Source organism: Caretta caretta, chromosome 1 (genome assembly GCF_965140235.1).
Source record: "Caretta caretta isolate rCarCar2 chromosome 1, rCarCar1.hap1, whole genome shotgun sequence".
In the NCBI taxonomy this organism is placed as follows: domain Eukaryota; kingdom Metazoa; phylum Chordata; order Testudines; family Cheloniidae; genus Caretta; species Caretta caretta.
The window spans coordinates 202,160,459-202,186,754 of record NC_134206.1 but is presented as its reverse complement, the minus strand read 5'-3'; the positions used below and the strand labels follow the sequence as shown (position 1 = coordinate 202,186,754).

Below are 26,296 nucleotides of genomic sequence, written 5' to 3'. Positions count from 1 at the left end.
GTGTGGCTCCCAGAACTGGACACAGTACTCACCAGTGCTGAGTAGAGCCTGGCAGTTACATCCTGGGTCTCCCATTTGACCCTCCTGTTAATACACCCCAGAATGATATTAGCCTTTTTCGCAATCATATTCAAGTTGTGATCTACTATAACCCCCCCAGATCTTATTCAGCTGTACTACCACCTCCCCAGTTATTCCCCATTTTGTAGTTTCGCATTTGATTTTTCCTTCCTGAGTAAAATACTCTGTACTTACCTTTATTGAATTTCATCTTTTTGATTTCAGACGAATTCCCCAATTTGTCAAGGGGGTTTTGAATTTTAATCCTGTCCTCCGAAGTGCTTGCAACATCTCCCAGATTGGCGTAATCTGCAAATTTTATAAGCACACTCTTCATTCCATTATCGAAGGCATTAATGAAAATATTGAATAGTACCGGACCCAGGAGCAACCCTGTGTGACCCTACTAGATATGCCCTTTCAGTTTGACAGCGAACCACTTTTTGAGCACGGTCTTTCAACCAGTTGTGCACCCACTTTACAGTAATTTCATTTAGACCCCATTTCCCTAGTATGCTTATGAGAAAGTCATATGGGACTATGTCAAAATCAAGATATATCGCTTCTACTGCTTCCCCCTAACCACTAGGCCAGTAACCCTGTCAAAGAAGGAAATTAGGTTAGTTTGGTTTGATTTGTTCTTGACAAATCCATGCTGGCTCTTTCTTATAACCCTATTATCCTCTTGGTGCTTACAGATTGATTGTTTAATAATTCGTCTGAATATCTTTCTAGGTATTAAAGTTAGGATGATGGGTCTGTAATTCCCCAGGTCCTCTTTGTTCCCCTTTTTAAAGATAGGTACTATGTTTGCCGTTCTCCAAGATAATTGCTAATGGTTCTGAGATTGCTTCAGCTAGTTCCTTAAGTACCCAAGGATGAATTGCAACAAGCCCTGCTGACTTTAATACATCTAATTTATCTAAATATTCTTTAACATTTTCTTTTCCTGTTTTGTCTTGTGTTCCTTCCCCCTTGTTGTTTGTTTTGAGTATCTGATCACCATTAACCTTTTTAGTGAAGAATGAAATAAAATAGGCATTAAACACCTCAGCTTTCTTGATGTCTTCAGTTATTAACTCTCATTCCCCACTAAGTAGAGGACCTTTTTGTCTTTCTCTTGCTCCCTATGTATTTTTAAAACCTCTTCTTATTGCCTTTATGTCCCTGGCTAAGTATAATTCATTTTGTGCCCTCACCTTTCTGGTTTTGTCCGTACATGCTTGTGCTATTCTTCTGTATTCCTCCTTTGCAATTTGCTCAAGTTTCCAGTTTTTGTAGGATTCCTTTTTAATTTTCAGGTCATTAAAGAGCTTGTGATGGAGCCATACTGGCCTCTTACAGTTCTTCCTATCTTTCTTTTGCATTTGGGATAGTTTGCAGTTGTGCCTTTAGGCCAGATCTCCTGAACTTCTTTTTTCCCTTAGGTTTTCTTCCCATGGGAGCTTACCTGCCAGTTCTCCAAGTTTGTTGAAATCTGCTGTTTTAAAGTCCTTACTTTGTCCTTACTCTTCTTTTCTCATGACTTTCTTTCCTTAGAATCATGAAATCCATCATTTCATAATCACATCACCCAGACCTTCAGATTCGCTATCAATTCCTCCCTGTAGGCAGAATCAAGTTTAAAATGGCTGCCTCTCTGTTTACTTCCTCCTCTTTCTGAAACAAAAAGTTGTTCCCAATGCATTCCAAGAACCTATGGGAAATGTTGTGTTTTGCTGTATTACATTTCAAACAGATGTCTGGGTCGTTAATGTCCCACATTACAACCAGGTCTTGTGTTTTGTGTATTTGTATTGCTTGTTCTCAAAATGCCTCATCCACCTCCTCTTTCTGATTTGGTAGTCTGTAGTTGACCTCTACCATGAATCATGCTTATTTTTTATCCATTTTATCTTTACTCAGAAACGTTCATCTAGTCTACTTCTGACCTCCTTCTGGATCTCAGAACAAGTGTATTTATTTTTGATGTGTAATGCAACACCTTCTGCCTTTTTATCCTGCCTATCCTTCCTGAACAAGCTATACCCTTGTAATCCAAGGACTGAATGGAGCATAGATACAGAATTCCCCTTTCTCTTCAGGTTAGGGTATGGGAATGCTAGAGGGATGTATGAACAAAGCTTCCCTGATGCTGCTCAAGTTGTTCATCTGTCCTGTGAATAAACAGCAAACTTCAGTCTCCAAGGGTTGTCAGTCCAGCAACTTTCACCAGCGTTAAATTACTTTGAAATAAATAAAGTTGAACTGAAGTATCTTCTCCTATGAATGTGTTTGCAAAAGTCCAGCTTCCAAACTAATGTGGGCTGCACTGGTGCATCAAAAGAAGGGACTCACAGCACCTCTGAAAATCAAACCATACGTTTATAGAATCAGCCAGGTGCTTCTGGGGTATTCCCTCCAGTGTTTTTTGGATGTGAGAGGCTAAGCGAGGCTGTTGTATGTCTTGCTATTATTTAATATATCTTTTTTATAAAATGGAACAAAATTACAGGGAGAATTGGTTTTAAAGATCGGTTTGAATTAAAAGGATACCTCATGATCAAAGCAGATTGTGATAGGTATGTTTTGACCAAGCAGAACTTGTGAAAAAGAGAATGTCTTGTGTATCCGCTCAATTAGACATCCTCATGCCCTTGTCCAGGGATGGCCTTGAAGAAAGGAGGTGTCATCCCTTAAACAATCAGCCACAGCACACTCCCGCTTCTGCAGGGGCCCTACCCCCATAATGCCTCCAAGTTCTCTGTCTTTCGGAGAGAGATTCCTTGTGTTTTATCTTGAGTTCATCTTGAATTCTCATGTGATCTGACACATAAGGATGTGTCCATGGCTGGCCAGGAGGACTCTGGGAGGTGGTTGACTTGGTGTAGGAGGAGGAAAAGACCCATTCACATTACTTGGTGTGATACCTGCAATATCTATGAGTGAATGCCTATGAGGTACCTGCAGTATCTTTCCAGTGCCCTTGTCAGTCGGGGATAAAGCTCACATGTCCTGGCAAAGCTTGTGAACAAAACAGATATAATTCACAGTCTCCATGATTCCATTAGTGATTTCCCAAGCATTGCTGCCATATGAGCATCTCCCGGGAGAGCAGTTTCATATGGAAATTAGTGTAATCCCTAATACTGGCCTGTTTCCTTCTGTAAGCATCAGGCTCCTTTAGGCAGCTTGTCCCCATCAGAATTTCCATTTCCTGACATTTTTGGTCCCCTTTTATCATCAGAGAATTTAAATAACCACCTGTGTCCAATATGGTTTCTCTTTGAAGCTCCAGAAGAGAGGGTGCTTTAGATAGCAGGAATGGGTAAATGAGGAGGAAAGGGCGTGAGTGAGAGGAGGCTGCATTGTTCAGCAAATTGCAGTTGGTAGCATTTTGCTGCCTGTCTCTAAGATGAGAATAATAACAATGGCCAAATGTTCTTTATGTTGGACTTAGAAGAACACTGGCAAGTTAAAAATCATATATTCAAAAAATTAAACATTCTTACATTTGTTATTAATATCACCTTAGATGCTGTTTCTTTGCTTTACATTTTTTCTTAAACAATAAAAATAAGCTAGTTTGATTTACTGATTTTATAGAGTCAGTTCCACTTTCAGTGTCTCATGCACTTGCGCATGACTGCAGTGAGTGTGGGTTGCAGACATGGGATGGGAAAATTTCTGATGGAATGTTCACAAACATGCTAACAGTGACATTTGCGTTGGTCTTGGATCTTAGCACTCAGATACTGTGTGAGGGTTCATTAATAAGGCTATTATTTATTTAGCCTTCAGAGTGTGGTAAGTTTTTTGCAGGCACATATGAAGACACATCTGCCTCCAAATTCTTGTTATCTAAACCAGTGGCTCTCAACCTTTCCAGACTGCTGTACCCCGTTCAGGTGTCTGATTTGTCTTGCGTACCCCCAAGTTCCACCTCACTTAAAAAGGACTTGCTTACAAAATCAGACCTAAAAAGACAAAAGTGTTACAGCACACTGTCACTGACAAATTGCTTATTTTCTCATTTTTACCATATAATTCTAAATCAATTGGAATATAAATATTGTACTTACATTTCAGTGTATAGTATATAGAGCAGTATAAACAAGTCATGGCCTGTATGAAATTTTAGTTTGTACTGACTTAACTAGTGCTTTTTACATAGCCTGTTGTAAAACTCGGCAAATATCTAGATGGGTTGATGTACCCCCTGGAAGACCTCTGCATACCCCCAAGTGTATACGTACCCCCTAGTTGAGAACCACTGATTTAAACGGACAAGAGAGGGGAGAGAGAATCAATATTAAATCAAAATAATTTTTGGGAGAGAGAGAAGTGGACTGAGAGATTAAAAAGATAGTTATTTTTTAGCCAACTGTAAAAGCAGTGAGAGGTAAATAAGAGAAGTTCTCCTTAGAACAGGCATTTTGGCCAGGTTCCTTTTACTTCCCACTTCTGGTCAGGCAATAAATACCCTCAGACAGCTTTTATCTTGGTATTACAGCACTTCTAATCCCAGCTGGTGTAGTGTCAAAACCCCCACGGTGGAGTGAAAACAGGGGAGAAAGTTAATGGATCTTCTTTGATTCTTGACCGAGGGTTAGTTCACTTTTGAGTAATGAATGACCTAAACCAAGCCCCCAGACACACAAACAGTTGGAATTTTGGAAAGGTTTCAAATCCAAACCATGGTCCAGATTTGGATTTCGCAAATGGCTGCCATTTTTATTAAGGGCTGAACTACAATACCCAGGATCAAACTATGCCCTAACTTTGGGGATTTCAAAATCCAGATCTAGATAGAGGGCCAGAAATTTTTAAACTACGGCCTCATCATATTACCAGTGTGATGTGAAGATCATGACTGTAAGTGAGAATCTGACCCTTAGTGTCTTGTCTAGTTTTTCTTGAAGAGTCAAGGCACTCATCCATCCCATAGAGATCCTGATAAATCTTTTCCCTGGGGAGTTGATTGTCTCCACGCATAGAGGTGATGCCTTGTGCTCAGTGCCCCTTTATGGTACCTCTAAGATGTTCCCTGTGCCGTATATCCAGTGGGTAGGTGTTTTAGCCAGCTGTGGACATGCAGAGGACAAGCCCTGATCTGTCCCTCTGTTTTGTCTCATCCTTTGCTACAGGTAACATCAGTTGCAAGGGGATGACAGAGCGCATTCACAGCATCAACCTTCACAACTTCAGCAATTCTGTGCTCGAGACCCTCAACGAGCAGCGCAACCGTGGCCACTTCTGTGACGTGACGGTCCGCATCCACGGGAGCATGCTACGCGCCCACCGCTGCGTGCTGGCGGCTGGCAGCCCCTTCTTCCAGGACAAGCTGCTGCTGGGGTACAGTGACATCGAGATCCCCTCAGTGGTGTCGGTCCAGTCCGTGCAAAAGCTCATTGACTTCATGTACAGTGGGGTGCTGCGGGTCTCACAGTCAGAGGCCCTGCAGATCCTCACAGCTGCCAGCATCCTGCAGATCAAGACTGTGATTGACGAATGCACAAGGATCGTCTCGCAGAATGTGGGGGAGGTCTACCCAGTGATTCAGGACTCTGGGCAGGAGACGCCCAGGGGGACCCCCGAATCGGGCACCTCAGGGCAGAGCAGTGACACGGAGTCTGGCTACCTGCAGAGCCACTCGCAGCACAGCGTGGACAGGATCTACTCAGCTCTCTATGCCTGTTCCATGCAGAATGGCAGTGGGGAGCGCTCCTTCTACAGTGGAGCAGTGGTCAGCCATCATGAAACGGCCCTGGGGCTCCCCAGAGACCATCACATGGAAGACCCCAGCTGGATTACACGGATCCACGAGCGCTCACAGCAGATGGAGCGGTACCTCTCCACCACTCCAGAGACCACACACTGCCGCAAGCAACCACGTCCGGTCCGGATCCAGACCTTGGTGGGCAACATCCACATCAAACAGGAGATGGAGGATGACTATGACTACTATGGCCAGCAGAGGGTGCAGATCCTGGAGCGTAATGAGTCTGAGGAATGCACTGAGGACACTGACCAAGCCGAAGGCACTGAGAGTGAGCCCAAGGGGGAGAGTTTTGACTCTGGAGTCAGTTCCTCCATTGGGACTGAGCCTGATTCCATGGAGCAGCAGTTCATGGCTAACCTGGGCCGAGAGGGTCAGCAGGAACCTTCCCAAGCAGAGCAAAATGAAGTCCCTGCTGAAGGCACACAGACCCATCCGCAGCACCTCGATGCCAACACTTCCTCGCCGGACAGAAGCAATGACATTGAAATGGACAGCAAAGTGCTCACTGTCAGTAACAACAGCGAAAAGGGGGCCTTGCAGCCTTCTGTCAACACAACAGTTGCTCAACCATTGCCAAGCACCCAGCTCTACTTACGCCAGACAGAAACCCTCACCAGCAATCTGAGGATGCCGCTGACCCTGACCAGCAACACACAAGTCATTGGCACAGCTGGCAACACCTACCTGCCCGCCCTCTTTACCACACAATCTGCTGGCAGTGGACCTAAACCTTTCCTTTTCAGCCTGCCCCAGCCCTTAGCTGGCCAACAGACACAGTTTGTGACAGTGACCCAGCCTGGCCTATCAACCTTTACTGCCCAGCTGCCAGCCCCACAGCCCTTGGCCCCATCTGCGGGCCACAGCACAGCAGGTGGACAGGGTGAAAAAAAGCCTTACGAGTGCACTCTCTGCAACAAGACTTTCACCGCCAAACAGAACTACGTCAAGCACATGTTTGTACACACAGGTGAGTGCATGGCCATTTGGCTTATATGTGAGCCCAGGGACAGGCCTTTACAAATATGCAGTTGATTTTGACATGTATTCCATTTTCCAGCATGCCAGTGCCTAATGCAGACGTGAGACAGCCTTCAGATCCTTACAGGGTTCCAGTTATCTCTGGGCACTGTTACTGCCGTGATGAGAATATAACTAGTGTTTGCCACAACATGGGAAGGGAGAACACTGGGTGCCTGATCCATCAGCCTTTACTCAGATGAGGAGTCCTATTGAAGTCAGTGAATGAGTAAGGGCCTCAGGACAGGCTCCTGGTTAAGCCTATAGATGGTCCCTTTAGGGAGGTAAGGGTGTCAAGGGTACAGGGAAGGAAACTCTTCCTATATCAATGAAATGTGTCTTAAGTGACTATCCAAGGAAATAATTCAGATGTGATGCCTAGCACAAGTTGATCTTTGATTAAAGGTCAGACAAAATGTTGCTGGAAACAACATGAGGAATCTTTAACAGAGAGCCATTAAAGATAGAATTTCTCTGTTGGAGGAGGGGTTATTAGTATTGGGTCATTCACTGCTATGTACGTCTGTGTGCATGGAATACCTGGTGGTGGTGTGAGGTTCGGTTGGTTGCATTACTCATGAGTGATGAAACCATGTCTGAGTTATGCAGGTCAGCCTAAATAAGTGCCAAGACAGCCTTGCAAAAATGACCTACAGCAGCTTTCCTATACATTCAAAATGTATCTACATTAAAGGCTGGTGTCTTGGGACCTTCTAGGGTTAGAAGCAAAAGATTTGTGTCCCACTGGGAAACTATACTTCCCACTGGGATAAAGCTCCCTTTTTTAGCCTTGTAGAGTCTTTAGATTTCAAAGCAATGACATTTCTTGTATGGAAAAGCTGTCCTTGGTTCAGGACTGAATCCTGGCTGTCAGGCAGTTATAATTCTGGGAGGAAATTCCACATTTGGAAGGAGAAGGAAGAAATATTTATCTAGCAGTTATCAACAAAACAGGTGCTGTGTGAGCACGGAAATACTAGAATAATATGGATGGGGGGGAATGGGCAGAGTGCAGCAGAGGCAATCACAGGAGAAAGAGAAATGTCTCTTGTGCCTCTCCAATTTCTCACATAGCTATTGCTTCCACACACCTAGCATATATGTATATATCAAATAGCGTGTACATATTTTTGTTTATATTTTTATATAATTAGCACTTATATGCTATTGTGAATCATGCTCTAAAACATCTAAGATATACATTATTGGTTATATAGTCTATTGCTTTATAAACCATATATAAAAGCTCTGTGACACTGATATATACACTTGCTATATAAACAGTAATTGTTACAGCAGCAATAAGGACTTCTGCCTTGTAAAACCTTAGAGGAGATGGTTATTCAGGCTGCTTTAGGTAAATCACATGATCAGCATTGAGGACATCTTTCATGCAAATGCATAGAAAGCAGTCTTAAAAATCATCAGGCTGAATTGGAGCCCCTTCCTTGATCCACTCACACACACTATAGAATCACTTAAGGGTCACCCAGGGTTGGACTGGGCTACAGGGAGCTGTTATGTATAAAAGTATTGTGGCGTTCAGGGTTGACACAGCAAAACTGGCATAGCAGCCCCTTACCAACCTTCTCTACATGCAGCACTTGTGTCTCAGGATCTCTTGCCATCATCAGCTGATACCTGTAGTAGTTAATTGGCAAAACATTAGTCTAGTGGTTGAGAAATAGCCAGGATCAACCATAGAAATGCACCCAGGTGAATCAATTCAACATGAGGTTCACCTTGCTTGTCTCAAGTGGAGCATTTCCATATACACCTCACTTCCTCTCACTTCTAGGCCAAATATAAAGCAAATCAATGGTGAAGCAGTCCTGAATCCAAAGAGTACCAAGTATCTCAGCTCCCTCTTTCCAGTCATGGATCTGTAGCTAAAGCCTCTGCATTGGTGGCATTGCCTCACTCAGAAAAATTAGAAAATCAAGTCACAGAGTGAAATAAACTAGTTTCATCTCAATTCCCAGAGCTAGAATGGCTCTTCCATGAAATCTCCATTTGGGTTAGCTGTTCCAGTAACTAAGAATATGTACTGCAGGTTGCAACAGGAGCTTCAAGCCAGCAGAAGGATAGCACATGTGGAGTAGTTAAGGAAATATACAGGGCCCTGCCTAAATATTTGACCTAGAGTTGCCACTGACTCTCTAGATCCGGGGTGGTCAACCTGTGGCTCTGGAGCTACATGTGGCTCTTCAGAAGTTAATATGCGGCTCCTTGTGTAGACACTGACTCTGGGGCTGGAGCAACAGGTGCCAACTTTCCAATGTGCCGGGGGGTGCTCACTGCTCAACCCCTGACTCTGCCACAGGCCCTGCCCCCACTCCATCCCTTCCCGCCCCCTCCCCTGAGCCTGCCAGGCCCTTGCTCCTCTCCCTCTCCCCCAGAGCCTCCTGCACGCCATGAAACAACTGATCAGGAGGTGCGGAGAGGGAGGGGGAGGTGCTGATCAGCGGGGCTGCCAGTGGGTGGGAGGCACTGGGAGCGGGGTGGAGGAGCTGATGGGGGGCTGCTGACGTATTACTGTGGCTCTTTGGCAATGTACATTGGTAAATTCTGGCTCCTTCTCAGGCTCAGGTTGGCCACCCCTGCTCTAGATGTTCTCAGTCCTGAGTCAGCAAAGATTCTCTTTGTGTGGATTGGAGATTTCAAAATTCATATACTTTCAGTGACAAGTGTTTCAGTGGGCAAAGAGGCAAAGGGGAACTCTTAACATATTTCCCAAGTGACTTGCATTTCCATTTGGGAGCTAACTGACCTCTGGGATACTCTTGAAAACCAGTACATGGGTGAGCAGATTCCAGGCACACCCGAAAGGAATCTTTAAGAGTACTGTGCAAACTTGACTAGGTCCTTGGCCAAACAACAGAAGCCAGGGGAGTAGAAGACCAACTGTGTCCACTGCTTGGATGGCTGGAGGAGTGGCTTCATTGTCAGAGTGCTCAGGCCTGTTAAAAGAATCCCAGAGAAGAAGCTCTAGAAGGGCATCAGAGCAGCAGGGAACAAGTGGGGAACCATAAAATGCAAAGGCTATGGATTGGGCTTGCTGTATGAAATGCAGTCCCAAGAGGAAACAATAGGAGACTTTGAGCCCAAATGAGAATTCAGAGACCTGGAGTGTATAAAATATCTTTCCAGCTTCCATGCTTCCAAAAACTAAATGTTGGTGGGGTTTGCTGTAGTACACAAACACACACGTACGCATGCCTCACTCCCACAAATACAGGATCAATACTCTACTGTCTCATGTAGACTGGCATTAACCTATCCAACAGTGCAATTATTTAACTAAGATCTGCAGTATTATGAAATTAAAGCTCTAGAAAAGCTTCCTTACACATTTTAAAGTGTCACTGCCTTTTCCTTCATGTCATGCTTTGATAATTTTTGGTCAGTATCTCACACCACTCTCCTCAGTGAGATTCAGATATGGGAGAAAGGCCCAAAATGAGGAACACATGCATTTTAGAAGTGAACGTGACTAAAACTGATATGGGATTCATGTCCCGAAAAGTAATGTTTCCTGTAACCTTAGTTTCTTCTTCAAGTGCTTGTACATGTCCATTCCAGTGTAGGTGTGTGCGCACCCCGAGCACAGTTACTGGAATTTTTTCCCCTAGTGGTGTCCATCGGCTCAGCTCTGGTGCCTCCTGGTGCTGCACACTCATAGCGCCAGTATAAGGAGCCCTGCTGACCTTACACCCCTGCCCAGTTCGTTCTTACCACCCATGACAGTTGCTGGGACTCCTCTGGTTGCTTCAGCAAACTTCCCAGGGGTTTATCACTATCTTTCTAGGGTAAATAGTTAATCAGTTGTTTGTAGTTAGTCAGTTTTTAGTTATATTAGTGTAGGACCCTTCCCTGATCAGTTAGCGAAGTTCATCTGTCCCCTGGTGCCGTGGGATGCCTCAGCTACCGGGCTTCAAGCCTTTTGCTTCCTGTGGCAAGTCAATGCTATTGAGCAACCCGCACTCAAGCTTTCTCAAGTTCTTGGGAGAGGCACATAGGAAGGACTGCTGCCAGATCTGTAAGAACTTCAAACCTTGCACAAAAAAGGCCAGGAAGTGAGATTGAAGGTCCGTCTCATGGAGGAATCTCTGAGACCCGCTTCAGAGCCGAATTGCTTGGACTCGGTACTGAGTAACTCAGCGTCAGTGCGGAGCACGCTTGCCACCAGGCGGAAGTCTCGGCACCAGTACCCGGCTCCAGTGCCTAAGAAAAAAAACAAGAAGCAGCTGGAGAGTGCTCAATCCCCAGCACCAAATTTGGCCAGACGTGGAGACTGGGATAGAGTGAGATCCATGCCAAGCCACTCTTCCACCTCAGTACCTCAACACCTGGTACCGGCAACTCCGGCACCTATACAGGCTCCGCTGACTCTGACTCCGGAGGCACCGACCTCGGGCAGGCAACATGGCTCCAGTATGTTTATGGTGCCGTCAACTCCTGAAGCATTCGCAGCAGCCGAGGACCTCCTTTCGTTCCCAGTCTCTCCGTCTTTGGCGGTGCCACCAGTGCCATTGAGCGGCAGGGAACCATCTTCTCCCAGCCACTGCCCAGTACCAGGACTATTTTCTAGGGAAAAACCTTCCTTGATAGCCTCATTGCTGGCTTCACCACTGCGGCACCGATCTCCAGCACCAACAGGGTCCACACTGCCCTGGTTGCATCACCGAGACTCCTTATCATCAGAGTCGGAAATGGGGTCGTACTCCTCTTGCCTTCACAGCCGCCCACGCTACTCCCTGAGGCACTCCTACTACTCTATTGCCCCAAACGTAGGGATGCCACCAAGTGCATGACCCTTCTGGAATCTGTGGTGGTTCCCTCCAGCCCAGGGATCTCTCTCAAGATGCTCCTACTTGATGGCTTCTGAGAGCAAAGCACCACCAGTGCGTTTCCAGGAGACTCCTGATCTGGACTCGGGTACTGAGCCTGCTACCGAACTTCAAGAGGAGGCCCCATGGGTCTGGGGCAAAATGGAAGGAGAGGTGGAGGCTCCCCAGCTGGTGCTGGCTTCCTCCTATTCCTCCCTGGATGAGGCTGTGGTGACAGCTGGTGTGTCTCCTCCCCAAGATAACCACAAAGCTCTCCTGGTGGCCTCAAAGCGGGTGGCCTCAAATCTGGGCATCCAGGCAGACGTGGTCAAGGAGTCCTCTCATAGCCTACTGGACATCCTGATGGCAGTGGGCCACTCAATGAAGCTATCATGGACCCAGTTAAGGTGTTGTGGTAGACCCCCACATCCCTTCCTCCAACGGCAAAGCGTACAAAGCAGCATTATTTCATGCCAGAGGAGGGTTACGAGTTCTTACACTCACATCCCACTCCAGGATCCCTGGTAATTTCAACTGCTCATGAAAGAGATTGGCAAGGGCAGTCGGGAGCAATGCCTAAAGTGAAGGACCCCAAAAAACTAGACTTCTTTGGCAGAAAGGTGTATACTACAGGAGGGCTGCAACTTCACATCGCAAACCAGCAGACACTACTGGGATGCTGTGACTTTAATATGTGCAATGCCATCCAAAAGTTTAAAGACTGGCTGCCTCAAGAAGCCAGACAGGAGTTCTCTTCGCTGGTCGATGAAGCAAAAACAGTAGTGAGGGCCTCCTTTCAGGCATCCCTGGACAGGTCTGACTGTGCAGCCAGATCCAGGCCTTAGCTGTAACCATGTGTAGGAGCTCATGATTGCAGTCGTCTGGGTTTCCTCAGGAGATTCAGCAAACCCTCAGAATCTCCCTTTTGAAGAATCTCGCTCTTCTCGGAGCAAACTTGATGCTAAACTCCTAAGGACTGCAGGGCAACCTTGACATCCCTGGGGTTGTATATCCCAGCGACTTCTAGGAAACATTACAGGCCCCAGCAGGCAGACCAGTACTTTGCCCGATCAGACCAGCAGGACCCACAGAGGAGAAAGAACAGGCAAGGTGGAGCATGCTCTTCCCCTCTATGTTGGGAAGCAATTCATCTGTGGGAGTTCTGCATAGCACATTCAATCCATCTCGTGGCTTTTCACCTCCTGGGAGCGCAGAACCAGCTGGTGAATTTCCTCAGCAGGTCCTTCTCCACTCACCATGAACAGTCCCTGTGGCCGGACATTGCAAGGATCATTTTCCAACAATGGGGAACTCCCCCATTAAACCTACCCGGATCAACAGGAAATGCCACCAGTTCTGCTCTCTGCAAGGCCACAGCCTGGGGTCTCTCATGGACAGTTTCCTGCTTCTGTGGACAGATCATCTGTATTACACCTTTCATCCTTTCCCACAAGTGCATGAGGTTCTAATGAAGGTCATTCTCATAGCCCAAGCATGGCCAAGGCAACATTGGTTTGCCACCTTGTTAGGCCTCTCAGCAGAGGCTCCACTTCTGCTTCCTTTGTATCTGGATCTGATCTCCCGAGACTACAGTCAACTGCTCCATTCAAACCTCAGCTCCCTCCATCTGATGGCCTGGAAGTTCCATGGCTGAATCCAGAGGAGCAGGCATGCTTGGAGCTGGTCTATAAGGTCCTGCTAGGCAGTAGGAAGCCCTCCACCAGGACCAATTACTTGGCAATTCTCCATCTGGTCTTCCCAACACGGAGTTCTGCCCTTGTGTTCCTCTTTGCAGCTTATTTTGGAGTACCTATTACATCTGAAACAACAAAATTTGGCTATTTCTTCAGTTAAGGTCCACCTCACAGTGATTTCTGCTTTCCATCCCCCAGTCAACAAGCAGTCTGTCCTCTCGCATGAGATGGTTATTCTTTTTCTTGAAGGCCTAGAGAGGTTGTACCCCAGGTTGTACCCCATTTCTTCCTGGGACCTAAACCTCATCTTATCAAGGCTTATGGGTTCCCCATTTGAGCCAGTGGCAACATGCTCATTAGTTCACCTCTCCCGGAAACTAGCCTTTTTAGTGGCCATCACCTTGGCCAGACAGATTTTGGAGATTCGTGCCCTCATGTCGGAGCCCCTGTATATGATTTTCTTTAAGAATAAGATGCAGCTGCATACGCACCCAGCCTTCCTTCCAAAAGTGGTTTTGCAATTTCACTGCAGTCAAGCTTTCTAGTGAGTTCTTCACAAAATCGCATTCAAACAGGGAGGAGCAACCTCTACACTCTTTAGATGTTAGACTAGCCCTGACATTCTATATACAAAGGACCAAGCCATTCTGTAGATCTGCTCAGCTATTCATAGTGGTAGAGGATTCTCAACTCACTGTGCCGTCACCCAGCAGGTCAGAGATGATGCCAGCTTTGACCTTTGCTGTCAGCATGTTCCTGAACTCCAAGTCCACCTCTTATGCAACTGCTTGGGAGTCACCTACATTGGAATGGACATGTGCAAGCACTTGAAGAAGCAAAAACAGTTACTAACCTTTCTGTAGCTGTTGTTCTTCGAGATGCGTTGCACATGTCCATTCCAAGACACGCCCCCATTCCTCTCTAGTCAGAGTCAGCTGGTAAAGAAGGAATTGAGGGGGCACAGGGTCAAGAGGGCCCTTTATACCAGTGCTATGTGCATGCGGCACCAGGGGGCACCAGAGCCAACCCGATGCTACACCACTAGGGGAAAAAATTCTGGCAACTGTGCTTGGGGCGTGCACACACCTACACTTGAATGGACATGTGCAACACATCTTAAAGAACAAGAGTTACAGAAAGGATAGTAACTGTTTTTTCATGGGTCTGCTTGTTTTGATGCAAATAATTCTCAGTAAGAAAAGGTGAAAGAAGGATTGTTTGGTAAGGAAATAAATTTGCATCTGAAAAAATATTGATTTATTTGTGAGATTCCTAGGAGAGAAGACCCCACACAAAGATTTTGAAGCAAATGACGGGATAAATACCGTATCACAATATATATGAGGATATAATAATGCAAACGGTAGCAAACATAGGGGGAGAGCGGGAGAATATATTTTCCTGGCTAGGAAACTATTGACCATCTGAAGCCAGGGAACAGGAGTTCAGAAGGATATGAAATGGGGAATTTCTTGGTTGACACAGGTAAACTATTGAAAGTGTGGAGTATGCATTGGAATGGGTTGGCTTCTGCTCCCATTGAAATCAATAGGCAAAAGACTTATTTGCTTCAATGGGAGCAAGATTGGTTCTGAGGAGGTATAGTTCAGCTGAGCTGATTAATCGAGTTACAGATACAGTTAGATAATCCCATCTTTGCAGCAGACTCACCATGCTAAAGCCTCGTTACAGCCTGACAGTCGTGTTATAGGTGTGCTTAGAAACAGAGCCGAAGTGCTGGAAATTCACACGTTTAGGAATCATGTGTTTACCATGTTTTGCATTGAGTCAGTCACACTACCTGCTATTACCTTTTTAAAAAACCTATAGTGGAGTAAGAGATCCTTAATTTTGTATATTTGTACAATCCAGACTAATGCACTTGCATTGAGAAGGAGGTAAAATGGGGAAGTGCAAATGGAGGGATATCAACAGGCCTCTGCTTCATTTGCTCAGAAAGCTCAATTGCATGATGTATGTGGTCATCACACCCAGCAGTTCTCTTTCTACCAATCTCATCGAGGATCTCGGGGATCAAAACCCTAGCTGTTTGCCATACCAGATGGGAAGGAAGCTCTCCCTTCAGCCGCGTTTATCTGTGCAGATTATTGCAAACCTGTGACCCTGATGACTGGCAACGGTTGCTAAACCTTTTGCTTAAATCCTAGATGAAAGAATTTGTTATTTGGAGAGGCAGAGATGAAAACAAGTGGTATAAATTTGTACCACATTGGCGTACACTGCGGGAGAGAGGAAGTGCTTTTGCCAATAATTTTGCAAGCTATGGGACAGATTCACCACTGCTTTAAGGAAGTGCAATGCCTGAAGACAATGGAGTTGCACCCACTTACACTAGCCACTGATTTGGCCCCATGCATTCTTTGTCTAGTCAACTGCAAAGTAACTGGAGAGGAATAAAGGCTCATAATAAAAGTATAAGCCCTTCCCCGCCCGGTCTGAATTAAATGATCTTTTCTGACACAGAGTTTGAGCCGTATACTCTAATCTCACAGCACAAGCAAGCAATTAAATGTTGCCAATGACATGTTCTTGTCTCTGCACGTTGATATGAGACTATGCCATGTTACAGTTTAAAGTAGCCAACACATATACTCTAAGAGAAAGCGGAAATATCTCTTCAAAAACATGAAGCATCTCCAGGGGCTAGGAAATTGATGAGTAACCAATGGGCAAAAAAAACCAAAAGTGCCATTACAATCTTTTTAAATGAAATGTTAGAATCCCTCTCAATGACAATAAATTCTTGGCATGATGAATTAAAACACTTGACTACCCCAAGTATGATTTAAGAAATAATGTTAAGGAGTTACAGTTTTTGGTGTGGCATTTAGGGATTTAGATGAATGATAAGATGTGGAGTGAATATCGTGAAAACATTGCCTGATAGTACAGTATATGAGGCTGGGAACTGTCTCCCAAAGTAAGGGGTGGAACATCACATGGGACAATTGAAGCTAATCTGGACAAATCTGTCACATATACTGGACTAAATGATGCCCTCAGTTGCACCCTTCTGGTCACTGGGTTGCCTGGATCATATTGAGGGAAAACTTAGACCTGCTGTAGGGAAAGATCTTAGATTGGCTGTGGGTGGAGAATACACTGTGATAAGAGGGCCACATCCCTAATTCCCATGATTTTTGGTGTTCAATTGAAATGACAGTCACACAGTTTAATTCTCATGTCTGTCATGCTGGAGATGTAGCCATTGTATGAGCTTTGACTTTGTGCAGCTGGCCCAAGAATTTTTGTGTGTTCAAATATCCGTTGTAGTTATTCTTGCAAATTGTTTAGCTGCCATGTTTGACCAGAACAAGGAGCAATAAGTTTAAACCTCTCTTATGAAATAATAATCCTTTGCCCTTCTCTAGCACCTTCCACCTGAGAATCTCAAAGCACTTTACAAACATTAACGTATTAAGGGTCACAGCTCCCATGTGAGGTGGGTCAGTATCATTATCCCCATCTAATATTTGCAGGTGGAGAAACCGAGGCATAGAGAGATGAAGTGACTTGACCAAGGCCAGCCAGGAGGTGAGCGCTAGAAAACAAGAATGAAACACATTTCCTAATTCCCAGCCCTGTGCTCAGAGATCAACTGTAGCTGAGTGGTTAGAACATGTGGCAGGGAGCAAGGGAGAGTTGGGTTCTCTTCCTGACTCTGCCAGCGACTTGCTGTGTGACCTTGGACAAGGTCCAGATTTTAAAAGGTATTTAGGCATTGCTGTGCTCAGTGATGCAACGCCAAACAGATTTAAGAGCCTGCATCTCATTTCAAAAGGGAGTTAGGCACACTTAGGAGCTAAAATCCCATTGACAGTTGATGGAATTTAGAGTCCTACATTCCTAACTTCCGAAAATGAGATATAGTCTTCTGAGTCAGCTAGGCTTTGCAATGCTGAGCACAGCAATGCCTAAATACCTTTAAAAATCTGGGCTGAATCTCTTTCATCCTCTGTTTAATTGGGGATAATGATCATGCCCTTTGTAAAGCATTTTGAGATCTATAGATGAAAAGTATTGTTTATGTCCCAAGTTTTGTATTATTATTAACAAAACCATTCTTCCTCCCCCAGATCATGTCTCCAGAGATTCCAGAAAGACCTGGAACTATTCCAGAGAGCCTCACTGAACTGAGCTTAATTTGTTAAAAAAATATTTTGTCTGTTTATTTGTTTATATTTCTCTCTCTCTCTGGTACTGGGCAGGTGAGAAGCCCCACCAATGCAGCATCTGTTGGCGCTCCTTCTCCTTAAAGGATTACCTAATCAAACACATGGTGACGCACACCGGCGTGAGGGCCTACCAGTGCAGCATCTGCAACAAGCGCTTCACCCAGAAGAGCTCCCTCAACGTGCACATGCGCCTCCACCGTGGGGAGAAGTCCTACGAGTGCTACATCTGCAAGAAGAAGTTTTCCCACAAGACCCTTCTGGAGAGGCATGTGGCTCTGCACAGTGCCACCAACGGCACGGCCGGCGCAGCAGGCACTGGTAGCAGGGCTGTCCCTGCCGGGGTGGTGGCCTGCACAGAGGGGACCACGTACGTCTGCTCTGTCTGTCCAGCTAAGTTTGACCAAATCGAGCATTTCAACGACCACATGAGGATGCATGTGTCAGACGGATAAGTAGAATCTCTGTCTCTTTGTTATGAACAAAAAACAAAATAGAAACAACAACAAAAAAGCTATGGCACTAGAATTTAAGAAATGTTTTTGTTTCCTTTTTACCTTTTTCTTTCTTCCTTTTTTTTCTTTATTTTTAGTTTCGTTGTTTTTGTACTACATGAAGAACTGTTTTTTGCCTGCTGGTACATTACATTTCCGGAGGCTGGGTGAATAATAGTTTTCCCGACCTTCCTTGGATGGTGGCCTTAAGGCCAGGTAGTGCTTCAGGAGCTCCACTGGTTGGATCTCTAGCTACTGGCCTCTAAATACAACCCTTCTTTACTACAAAAAAAACAAACAAAAAAATAACAAAAAAAAAATTTAAAAAAATCTTTTTTTTCTCACTTGTGAAGAGCACTACAAAAAAACAAAACAAGAGTATATTACGAAATCTACAAGGCCTACTGTCGTTTTAAGTACACCGTTTGCAGTGTTTCAATGGACGTAATTCACAATTCTGACCGCTCTCGGACTTCACAGTATCCAGTTAGAACTGTGGAATATATCACTATTGGTTGAACAGCAACCAGACGAAACAAGGCCCTGCTGGTTTCCACCGTTTGTCTGCTTTATCTTTCTCTCTCTCTCTCTTTCTCTCTCTCTCTCTCTCTCTCTCACACACACACACACTCTAAAAGGGCTGAGGAGAGGGCTTGGGTTGGATGGTGAAGTGTCCCTTCAGGATCAGGAATAAGAATCACAGCTTCTTCTCCTGGATCCTGCTCCATCCCACGCTCTTTAGCTCACCCTCCCATCCCGCTTTCCCCTCACCACCACCACCTTTGAGCAGACACCAGGAAGATTCAGACAACAAGCAACGGTGGCTTTCTTTTGTAATTTATTCAGTGTCTTCGCTGAGCCCAGAGCCTCAGCACAATCAAGAGGGACTTTCACGGAAGGCAAAGAGAAACGCAGAGAAAAACAAATATTGAGGTTTGCAAGCTGCGAATGGAGGTACAAGAGAAGGATTAGTTCCCACAATCTTTGCAAAAAAAAACAAACAAAACAAAACAGTTGCATCAGGATTTATTCTTGTGGAAGAAAGAGGAATAGAGGGTGGGTGGGTGGGAGGGGATAATTTAAAAAAAAAGAGTTCTTGGGACTTTTTTAATTGAAAATTTTATAGAGGGGCAAAAGTGACGTTTACCAGATAGAATGCTGATTTTTTTAAATATATTTACAACAGTATTTGTGTAAAAAAAACAAACAAAAAAAGTGAGATTGCTAAAAGTAATTTTTCTTTGTTTTCTTTTTTGTTTTGCGTACACTGCCACTAATATCTTCTCTTTTATTATATATATACATATATATATATATGTGTGTGTGTGTGTGTGTGTATATATATGTATATATATAAACTTTTAAACGGAGACTGTTAAGGTTAGCTAACCTGCTTCCAGATAAGAGGGAGGGTGGGGGGAGCGATCCTGATTTTTGATTTAAAAAGAGGAAGGACATTTCTTTATTTTCTATTTTAGTATTATTGTTTTTTCCTTTGTTTTTTATTGTTTGAGAATTACCTGGGTCTATGGGGGCATTGTGAGGTCATCTACTATAGTCTGTCCATCCTGCAATAGCATTTGAACTGCTACTTTGTTTGGATATTTGGTTCTCTTTTGGCTCTTATCAAGGTCCTGTTGTTTATTTTTTGGTGTTCCAGTTAGGATTTTGTTCCTATTGAAGGGAGGTTCATTGTGAGAAGCAGGTTTTCTAGCAATGTTCATTTTGCCTCTGGAATGATAGAATTTATAGTCAAAAAGTATGTAAGATCCGGAGGTTAGGATTTCCCTTCCTTGTGGTCACTGGAGAAGAGTTAATCTGCTGTACTGCTGTCACACTTCCATCTTGCTCACTACGGATCTTCCATAGCTGTGTGGAAAACGGATCTCCCATTAATTTGTACTGATGCCAAAATAGCTTTCTTTCCTTACAATTTCAAATAACCTGCCCTTCCCTCTCATTTGCAAAAATGTCAAATCAAAGGACATGACTTACATTCTTTGTGCACCCAAAACTGCAAGGAATGCAGAATCAGCATTTAAGATTCCTGATCAGCATGTATGTCAGTATATTTATTTTGTTCTGTTGTCTCTCACCTCTCACATTACTTCCCTCCATAAAGACCTTTGTGAGAATTCCCCCAAGGCAAACTCTCAAAGTACTTGGGTTCTTTACTTCAGCTGGAACAGTGTCTGACGCTATCTTTGTATTGTTTGAAATCCTTATCTAGGATTAGCACCCGCTGCGCTCTGGACTTTATATTTTAGGCAGAGAAGCACCTAACAATAATATGCAAAGAAAGAACGAAAGAAAAAGAAGGAAAGAACAGAAAAATCATTTCTTTAGATTTTAAATGGGTCTGTATTTAAATTAAACTTTCTTAAGTTTACAAAACTTTGCTTGTAAAATCTGAAAATTTCCAAGTCATTCTTTCCAGACAACTTTCTAAAAAATGAATCAGTAGATTTTCTCACTAAATGCTGAGTATTTCTTAAGCCTACAACTTCTATTTCAGATGTCTGTAATTTAGCACAGGTGACTTAATTGCTGTGGGTCAGGTGTATACGATTACTGACTGAAGGGGATACTGTCAGATACTTTAGGCTCACAAGATCCTAAATATGAAAGGCATGATTCTTAATTACAATAAGATGGTATAAAGGGACTTCAAAGCAGGCTCAAATGTAAATAAGAACCAGGCCCTATTTTTTTTTAATTTACATATTTCTGTTACCAGTTGTTTTTAGAAGTGACATATTTGTATCATTCTCCAATATTTTGACTTGGCTACGAAAGGAACGCAAGTTAATTAGCACATATTATTCTCACATCTATATTGATAATACTGATGCTGTCATGATGAACCAGGAAGTGAAAGAGAGAGAGCCTAAGGTACAAAGAGCAAAAGTTAATGTCTGCCAAATAAAGAACCCGCTAAATCTGTACAGGAAAAAATGTTCCAACGACAATGGGGGGAGAAAACTATACAAAAGTATTTGATGGTGTCCCTTGGAAATGAAATTAAATGAAATGACAGGACACAACTTTGTCTCATGAAAGATTTCCCACACCTTTATAGTTGTAGCCTGCCCATTCACCAGCTGAGGCCTGGAGAAAAGCTGTTTAATTTGCCATTGAGAAATTTCGTGAAGAAGCCAAGACATTGGATAGTTGCAGTGTGAGTCTGATGTCAAAGGAGATACACCAGAGTGCGTGAGATCAGGATTTACATCCTCAGACTGTTGAATTTAGACAGAACAATCGTGTTCAGATTAGACAGCTTCCATTTTCAATCTTCCCTAAAATCAAACAAGCATCATCTGCAAAGTACAGATTTATAGCAGGACCTCATCAATTCTCACAAGTGAATTAAAGACCCATTGTGAATGATTAAATTGTGCTAATTAGAGAATAAGCAAGGAAACAGATTTTAAATAGATAAGAGGTAAGGGTAATGCAGCCCCAAATGAGCTTTAACTGCTTTGACAAGCAGTTTAGGCCAAGATTTTCAAAAATGGTTGCCTTAAATTTAAACTGATTGTAGTATATTATTAGGTTCAGTAATAAGTGGCCTGGATTTTCTAAAGTGGTGAGCACCCTGCTGCTTGGCTTTAGTAGTAGCTGATAAATGCTCAGCATTTGAAAATCAGGCCACTTATTTCAATGCCTCGTTATGGAGTCAGGAGCCTATCTTTTAGGCACTCATCTTTGAAAATGTAGGCCTTGTTTTTTAATTATTTCATCATGCATGCAAGGTCACGCCCATGGAGAAGCAGGGTGGCCCACGCTGTTCTGGAATTACCAGAATATCCACTGTTCTGGGCAAGTGGCCTCCCTACCCTGTACAAAGGGCCTTATTCTGCATTCCTTGGACCTGATTCTCATTTACCCTGAGGCACCTTTTAATGTAATTTACACCCACTTTAAGGCCCTTTTACAGTGTTAGAATGCTGTAAAATTGGCCTTTGGATAAATGAGAATTAGGCCCCTGTGCACCCAGAACTCCCATGGAGACCAAATGAAGTCAGCTGAACATATAGGAAATACCATTTTAGATCTGACCAGTATCCTGTCTCTGACAGTGGCCAGTACCAGCACCTTCAGAGGAAGGTGCAAGAATCTCTGTAACAGACAATAATGGACTAACCTGCCTGTAAGGGAAGCCCCAGTTAGTCAGATATCTGTTTAAGGCCTGAATCTTGATGGTTCCTTTCCCTTAATTTTGTGCTCTAGCTAATGTAACAGCCAAAATTCTCATTCACCTATAAATGTCTAGTTCTTTTTTTTTAATCCTGCTAAGCGCTTGGCATCAATAATATCTTGTGGCAGCGAGTTCCAGAGGTTAATTATTATTTGCATAAAAATATTTCCTTTCCAGTATTCAATATATTGCCATTGTCCCTTTATTCTTGTATTATATGCAAGGGTAAATTGGAGGACCAGATTTACCTTCTCTCTGCCATTCAGTTGAAGTCTGCCTCACTGAGAGATTTGAATGTGCAAGGAATGCAGAACCAAGCCATATATCTTTGTTGAGAAGTAAGGAGTGAACAACTGTTTTGTGTGTAGGTGTGAATTGGGGGGGTGTGAATTAGTGAGGGCCTACTGTAATTATCTCTTGCAAAGGAGGTGATGGCACAACTTGTATTTCATGAGAGTTATCTAGCAGGTAGTACAGTGGGTGAACCCACCAGCTTTACACCTCTGGAGACTTGAATAGGATGAGTTTCACCTAATGTTTGTCCCAGTCACAGAACTCTCACAGTTTGGCACAATTACTAGTCTCTCATAAGGGGAGGTAGAGGAGTGGAATAGGTGCGGGTATTTTGCATGAAATGCTTTGAAATAGTTTGCACAGCAGCTGTCTCCATTATGCCTGCTTCTAGCCAATGCTTTTCGCTGCACTCAGATTCACCCCAAATTTGTGATGAATTTCTACTGGAAGGAGAGATGTTTTTGGAAAGGCAACAATAGCACTTAAGGCTGCCATGAATGCCCTCAGAGAATTAGATTTGCACCAAGATCAGCGGCCAAGCAAAGTCCATTTTTCTTTGTTAATTGTTTGCATTTTTTTAATCCAAAAGAGACATGAGTATAACCACTATGAGCACAGTCCCTCATTTCTTGCATACCCAAACTCCTAGTGGAGTTTGAGATGCCCACTTAATGCTGGATCATTCACTTTGCAAGCAGCAAGCTTAGAAAACAAACCTCTTGAGTTCAGTGGGTATTTTCCACTGGGACAGTCTTCTCTTAGGGGTGAAACCAAAAACACTGAAGGAAGAGACACAAAAGAGATTCATTTCAAGATACTTGAATCCAATCTGATGTGTGAAACATCCAAACCATGTCAAATATGGCCAGCCCCTCAGGGTATGTCTACCAAGCATTTTGTCTGAGCAGGGCTGAGTCTCCCAACCCACAGTGATAGACTTGGGCTTGACGAGCATTCTAGTGTCTAGACAGCACTGAGGGCTTGTCTACACTACTGCAGTGGGTCAATTCAGCTATGTGAATTTTAGAGTGCTCTAGCCCAAGTCTGTCAACCCAGCTGGGAGACTTGCTCCCGCTCGGTCCCAAATGCTGTGTGAACACACCCTCAGTGTCCAAGGCTGTAGGTCTGTCATCATCCTAAGGCAATCTGCACCGCTCCCTGCTGAAAATGACTCCTGCTCAGCAGGGCGCACCCCCAGCCCTGCAGTAAGTTGCCCAGCCCTTCCTTCTCCCCATCCCTGCCTACATCACAGCATTGTCTATCTTAGCGGTTAGGAGGGAGCTTCCCTGTTCACAGTCTCCCTTCTCCTTCTTAAACAGCAGGGATTGTCACTGCAATGGCACAGATCTCTTTCTCACCTGCTTTGCTTCTCCACAGTGCCTAAATCCTGCTGGTTTTGTCTGCCTCCTCCTCGGATTTGCCCAATCTCACCCTTCCACAGCAGCACAGATGTGACTGCTGACTTACAAAAAAAAACCATGTGGTCTGAAGAAGGAAAGATGCATCTTATTCATACAGATTAGCTCAACCCAGAGCAAAAGCCAAAGGAAAGTAGAAACTCCTTTTAGCATAGAACTGTCAGATATAATCATTCACCATGACACACAACCAGGCTAAGAAGCACCTGTCTAAAAACGAGGCAGCCTCACTCCCTCGTGTATTATTTTAAAAGTAAAAGGCTGTTTGTTTCATTGTGCTTGCAGTGACAGTGGAGGGAAATATTTAAATAGTGTAAGACCATCAGAAACCGAGAGTTCTGGGGCTGGAACTGATGACAGGAGGGAAGAAAGAGGCGGGGCTTTGTAATCTGATTATCCCTGATGTTGATATCTATTCAACCAGAATACTGTCTCTACAAAGAGGAGGAAGTTTTAGGAAACCATTTGGACTAATTCTGACCTCTCACCAGTGTAAATCGGCAGTAACTCAACTGACATCAAGGGAGCTACACCAGTGTGAAACTGGTGTGAATGAGAGGAGAATCAGACTCAAAGTTTTATATATGAAAACTTACCAACTCTAATATTTCTAGTTATTAAAGAGGACACTGTCAGGTAGTGTTGGTCCAAAATGTAGGTTCTCTAGTTTAAAAGAAAACAAAATAATGTTTTACAAACCTAATAGAAATAGAAATGTTCTTGTGGTACTGTTTAACAGAGTCAAACAGTATTTTTTTGGTTGCATTTAAACAGTTTCCAGCAATGGTTGTTCCCCACACATCGCAGCCCTGTGCTAGTGCATGAGAACCAGAAGGTGGAACTGACGGTTGTCACTGCCCCTGCCATGAATGAGAAACTAAACCACTGCCGTGAAACTAAATAGGAGGGAACGAGGAAAAGTAAATTGGAATTGTAACATTCCTGCAGGCTAATAACTTAAGATATTGTTAGTAACACAAATATGAATATTTGTATGTTTGTTATAAAGTAGGAGGGGGCCAAACTCAACCCCACCGTAACTGCAGGGATGGAGTTGGCCAGTGGTTTTTAATCTCATGGTGCTCTCCCTTCAGTTACCAATTGAAAACTATCCAAAATAACAACAAAGGAGACAAACTTGAATAGTTTCAGAGACTTCTGATAATGTAATGAGTGCAATTACCATGAGAATCCACCTTCATGGTTTCTGAAGTTAAAAATACGATCCTATGTCTACAGCCTAAAATTAAATCTGTTTCCTTATTGCCATTCCCTTCCCTGCACTCAGTGAAATGAGCTTATAGGCCCAACAAGAAATATACTAGGAAAGCACCTAATGTTTCTTTAATGCACATTTAGCATAGCAGAGATCTGATTATCAATAGCCCCTGTAACCTCTACAGCCCTTTGTCTTGAACTGGACTCTGCATAGCAGGATACAGCCATGCAGTGAAAACAAGGACCCAGTCTCCTCATGAGTAAGGACTGCCAGGGAGAAATGGGAGACAAGAGGAGTACGAAATCAGTTTGAGTGGGGTCAGGAAGGAGGAGTGTCTTCCGAAGCGTACTGTTAATTTAGATTTTAACTCTCAGCATTACACGTTTGTGCTTAAAATAAAATTAAATTAAATTAAAATAAAACCCACCCTAGCACTATGATTCAAAACCTAGGGAAAGTAGGATCAAGTGGAATGTTTCTTGGGGAAGCAAATGTATTGCAGCCTTATGTAGAATTGCTGCCTTAAAACAGAAATCCCTCTGGGGAGGGTGGAGTGTCGTTATTTTTTGTATCGCTATATAAATAGATCTGATTTAAAACATTTATTTATGTGAAATGCAGTATTTTGTGTTTTCCTGTTCAAGATGTGTGGCAGCACTTGGGATGGGAGGGGACAGACAAGCTGTGACAACTTCATCAGTGGGAAAGTATCAGCGCTAATTAAGAAGTATCTTGAATCTATTTGCACTGCATTCTCAGTAATCTGTTAATTTCAGTGATGGCTCCAGGTTTGAGATCTAAAATAGTCCTCTTGTCATTTTCTTGCTCTTGACATTGTCTCTTCATAAGCCACTACAGGACAAGTCTTGATCTCTGACAGAACTCCCTTGATGTTAATAACTTGAGTACAGGCTTTGAGATTTGGCCTACTCACTCAAAGTCACCAATCCCAACAGAGTTGATGAGAGAGAGAGACTCCACTGAAAAGTTACATCCCTACTTTTATGAAGATTTTCTTTCTTCCTCTTTCTTTCCTACAAGTCTTTATGTTAAATTCAGGCCTTCGTTTACGCCAATTCAACCCCTTGATGTCGGGATTGCACAGGTGTCATTGAC

At 43.7% G+C, this 26,296-nt stretch overlaps 1 protein-coding gene across 4 annotated transcripts in view; it reads left to right on the top strand.

The window, feature by feature from the left end:
* The window catches only part of ZBTB20 (zinc finger and BTB domain containing 20), a 626,421-nt gene extending 607,299 nt beyond the window's left edge, over positions 1-19,122 (top strand). For all 4 annotated transcript variants that reach the window (XM_048818099.2, XM_048818071.2, XM_048818047.2 and 1 more), the window contains 2 exons: positions 5,187-6,788; positions 17,591-19,122. In XM_048818099.2, the coding sequence (XP_048674056.1) occupies positions 5,187-6,788; positions 17,591-18,009 (2,021 nt within the window). In that variant the 3' untranslated portion in view covers positions 18,010-19,122. The remainder of the gene's footprint in view (positions 1-5,186; positions 6,789-17,590) is intronic.
* Positions 19,123-26,296: the final 7,174 nt, after the last annotated feature.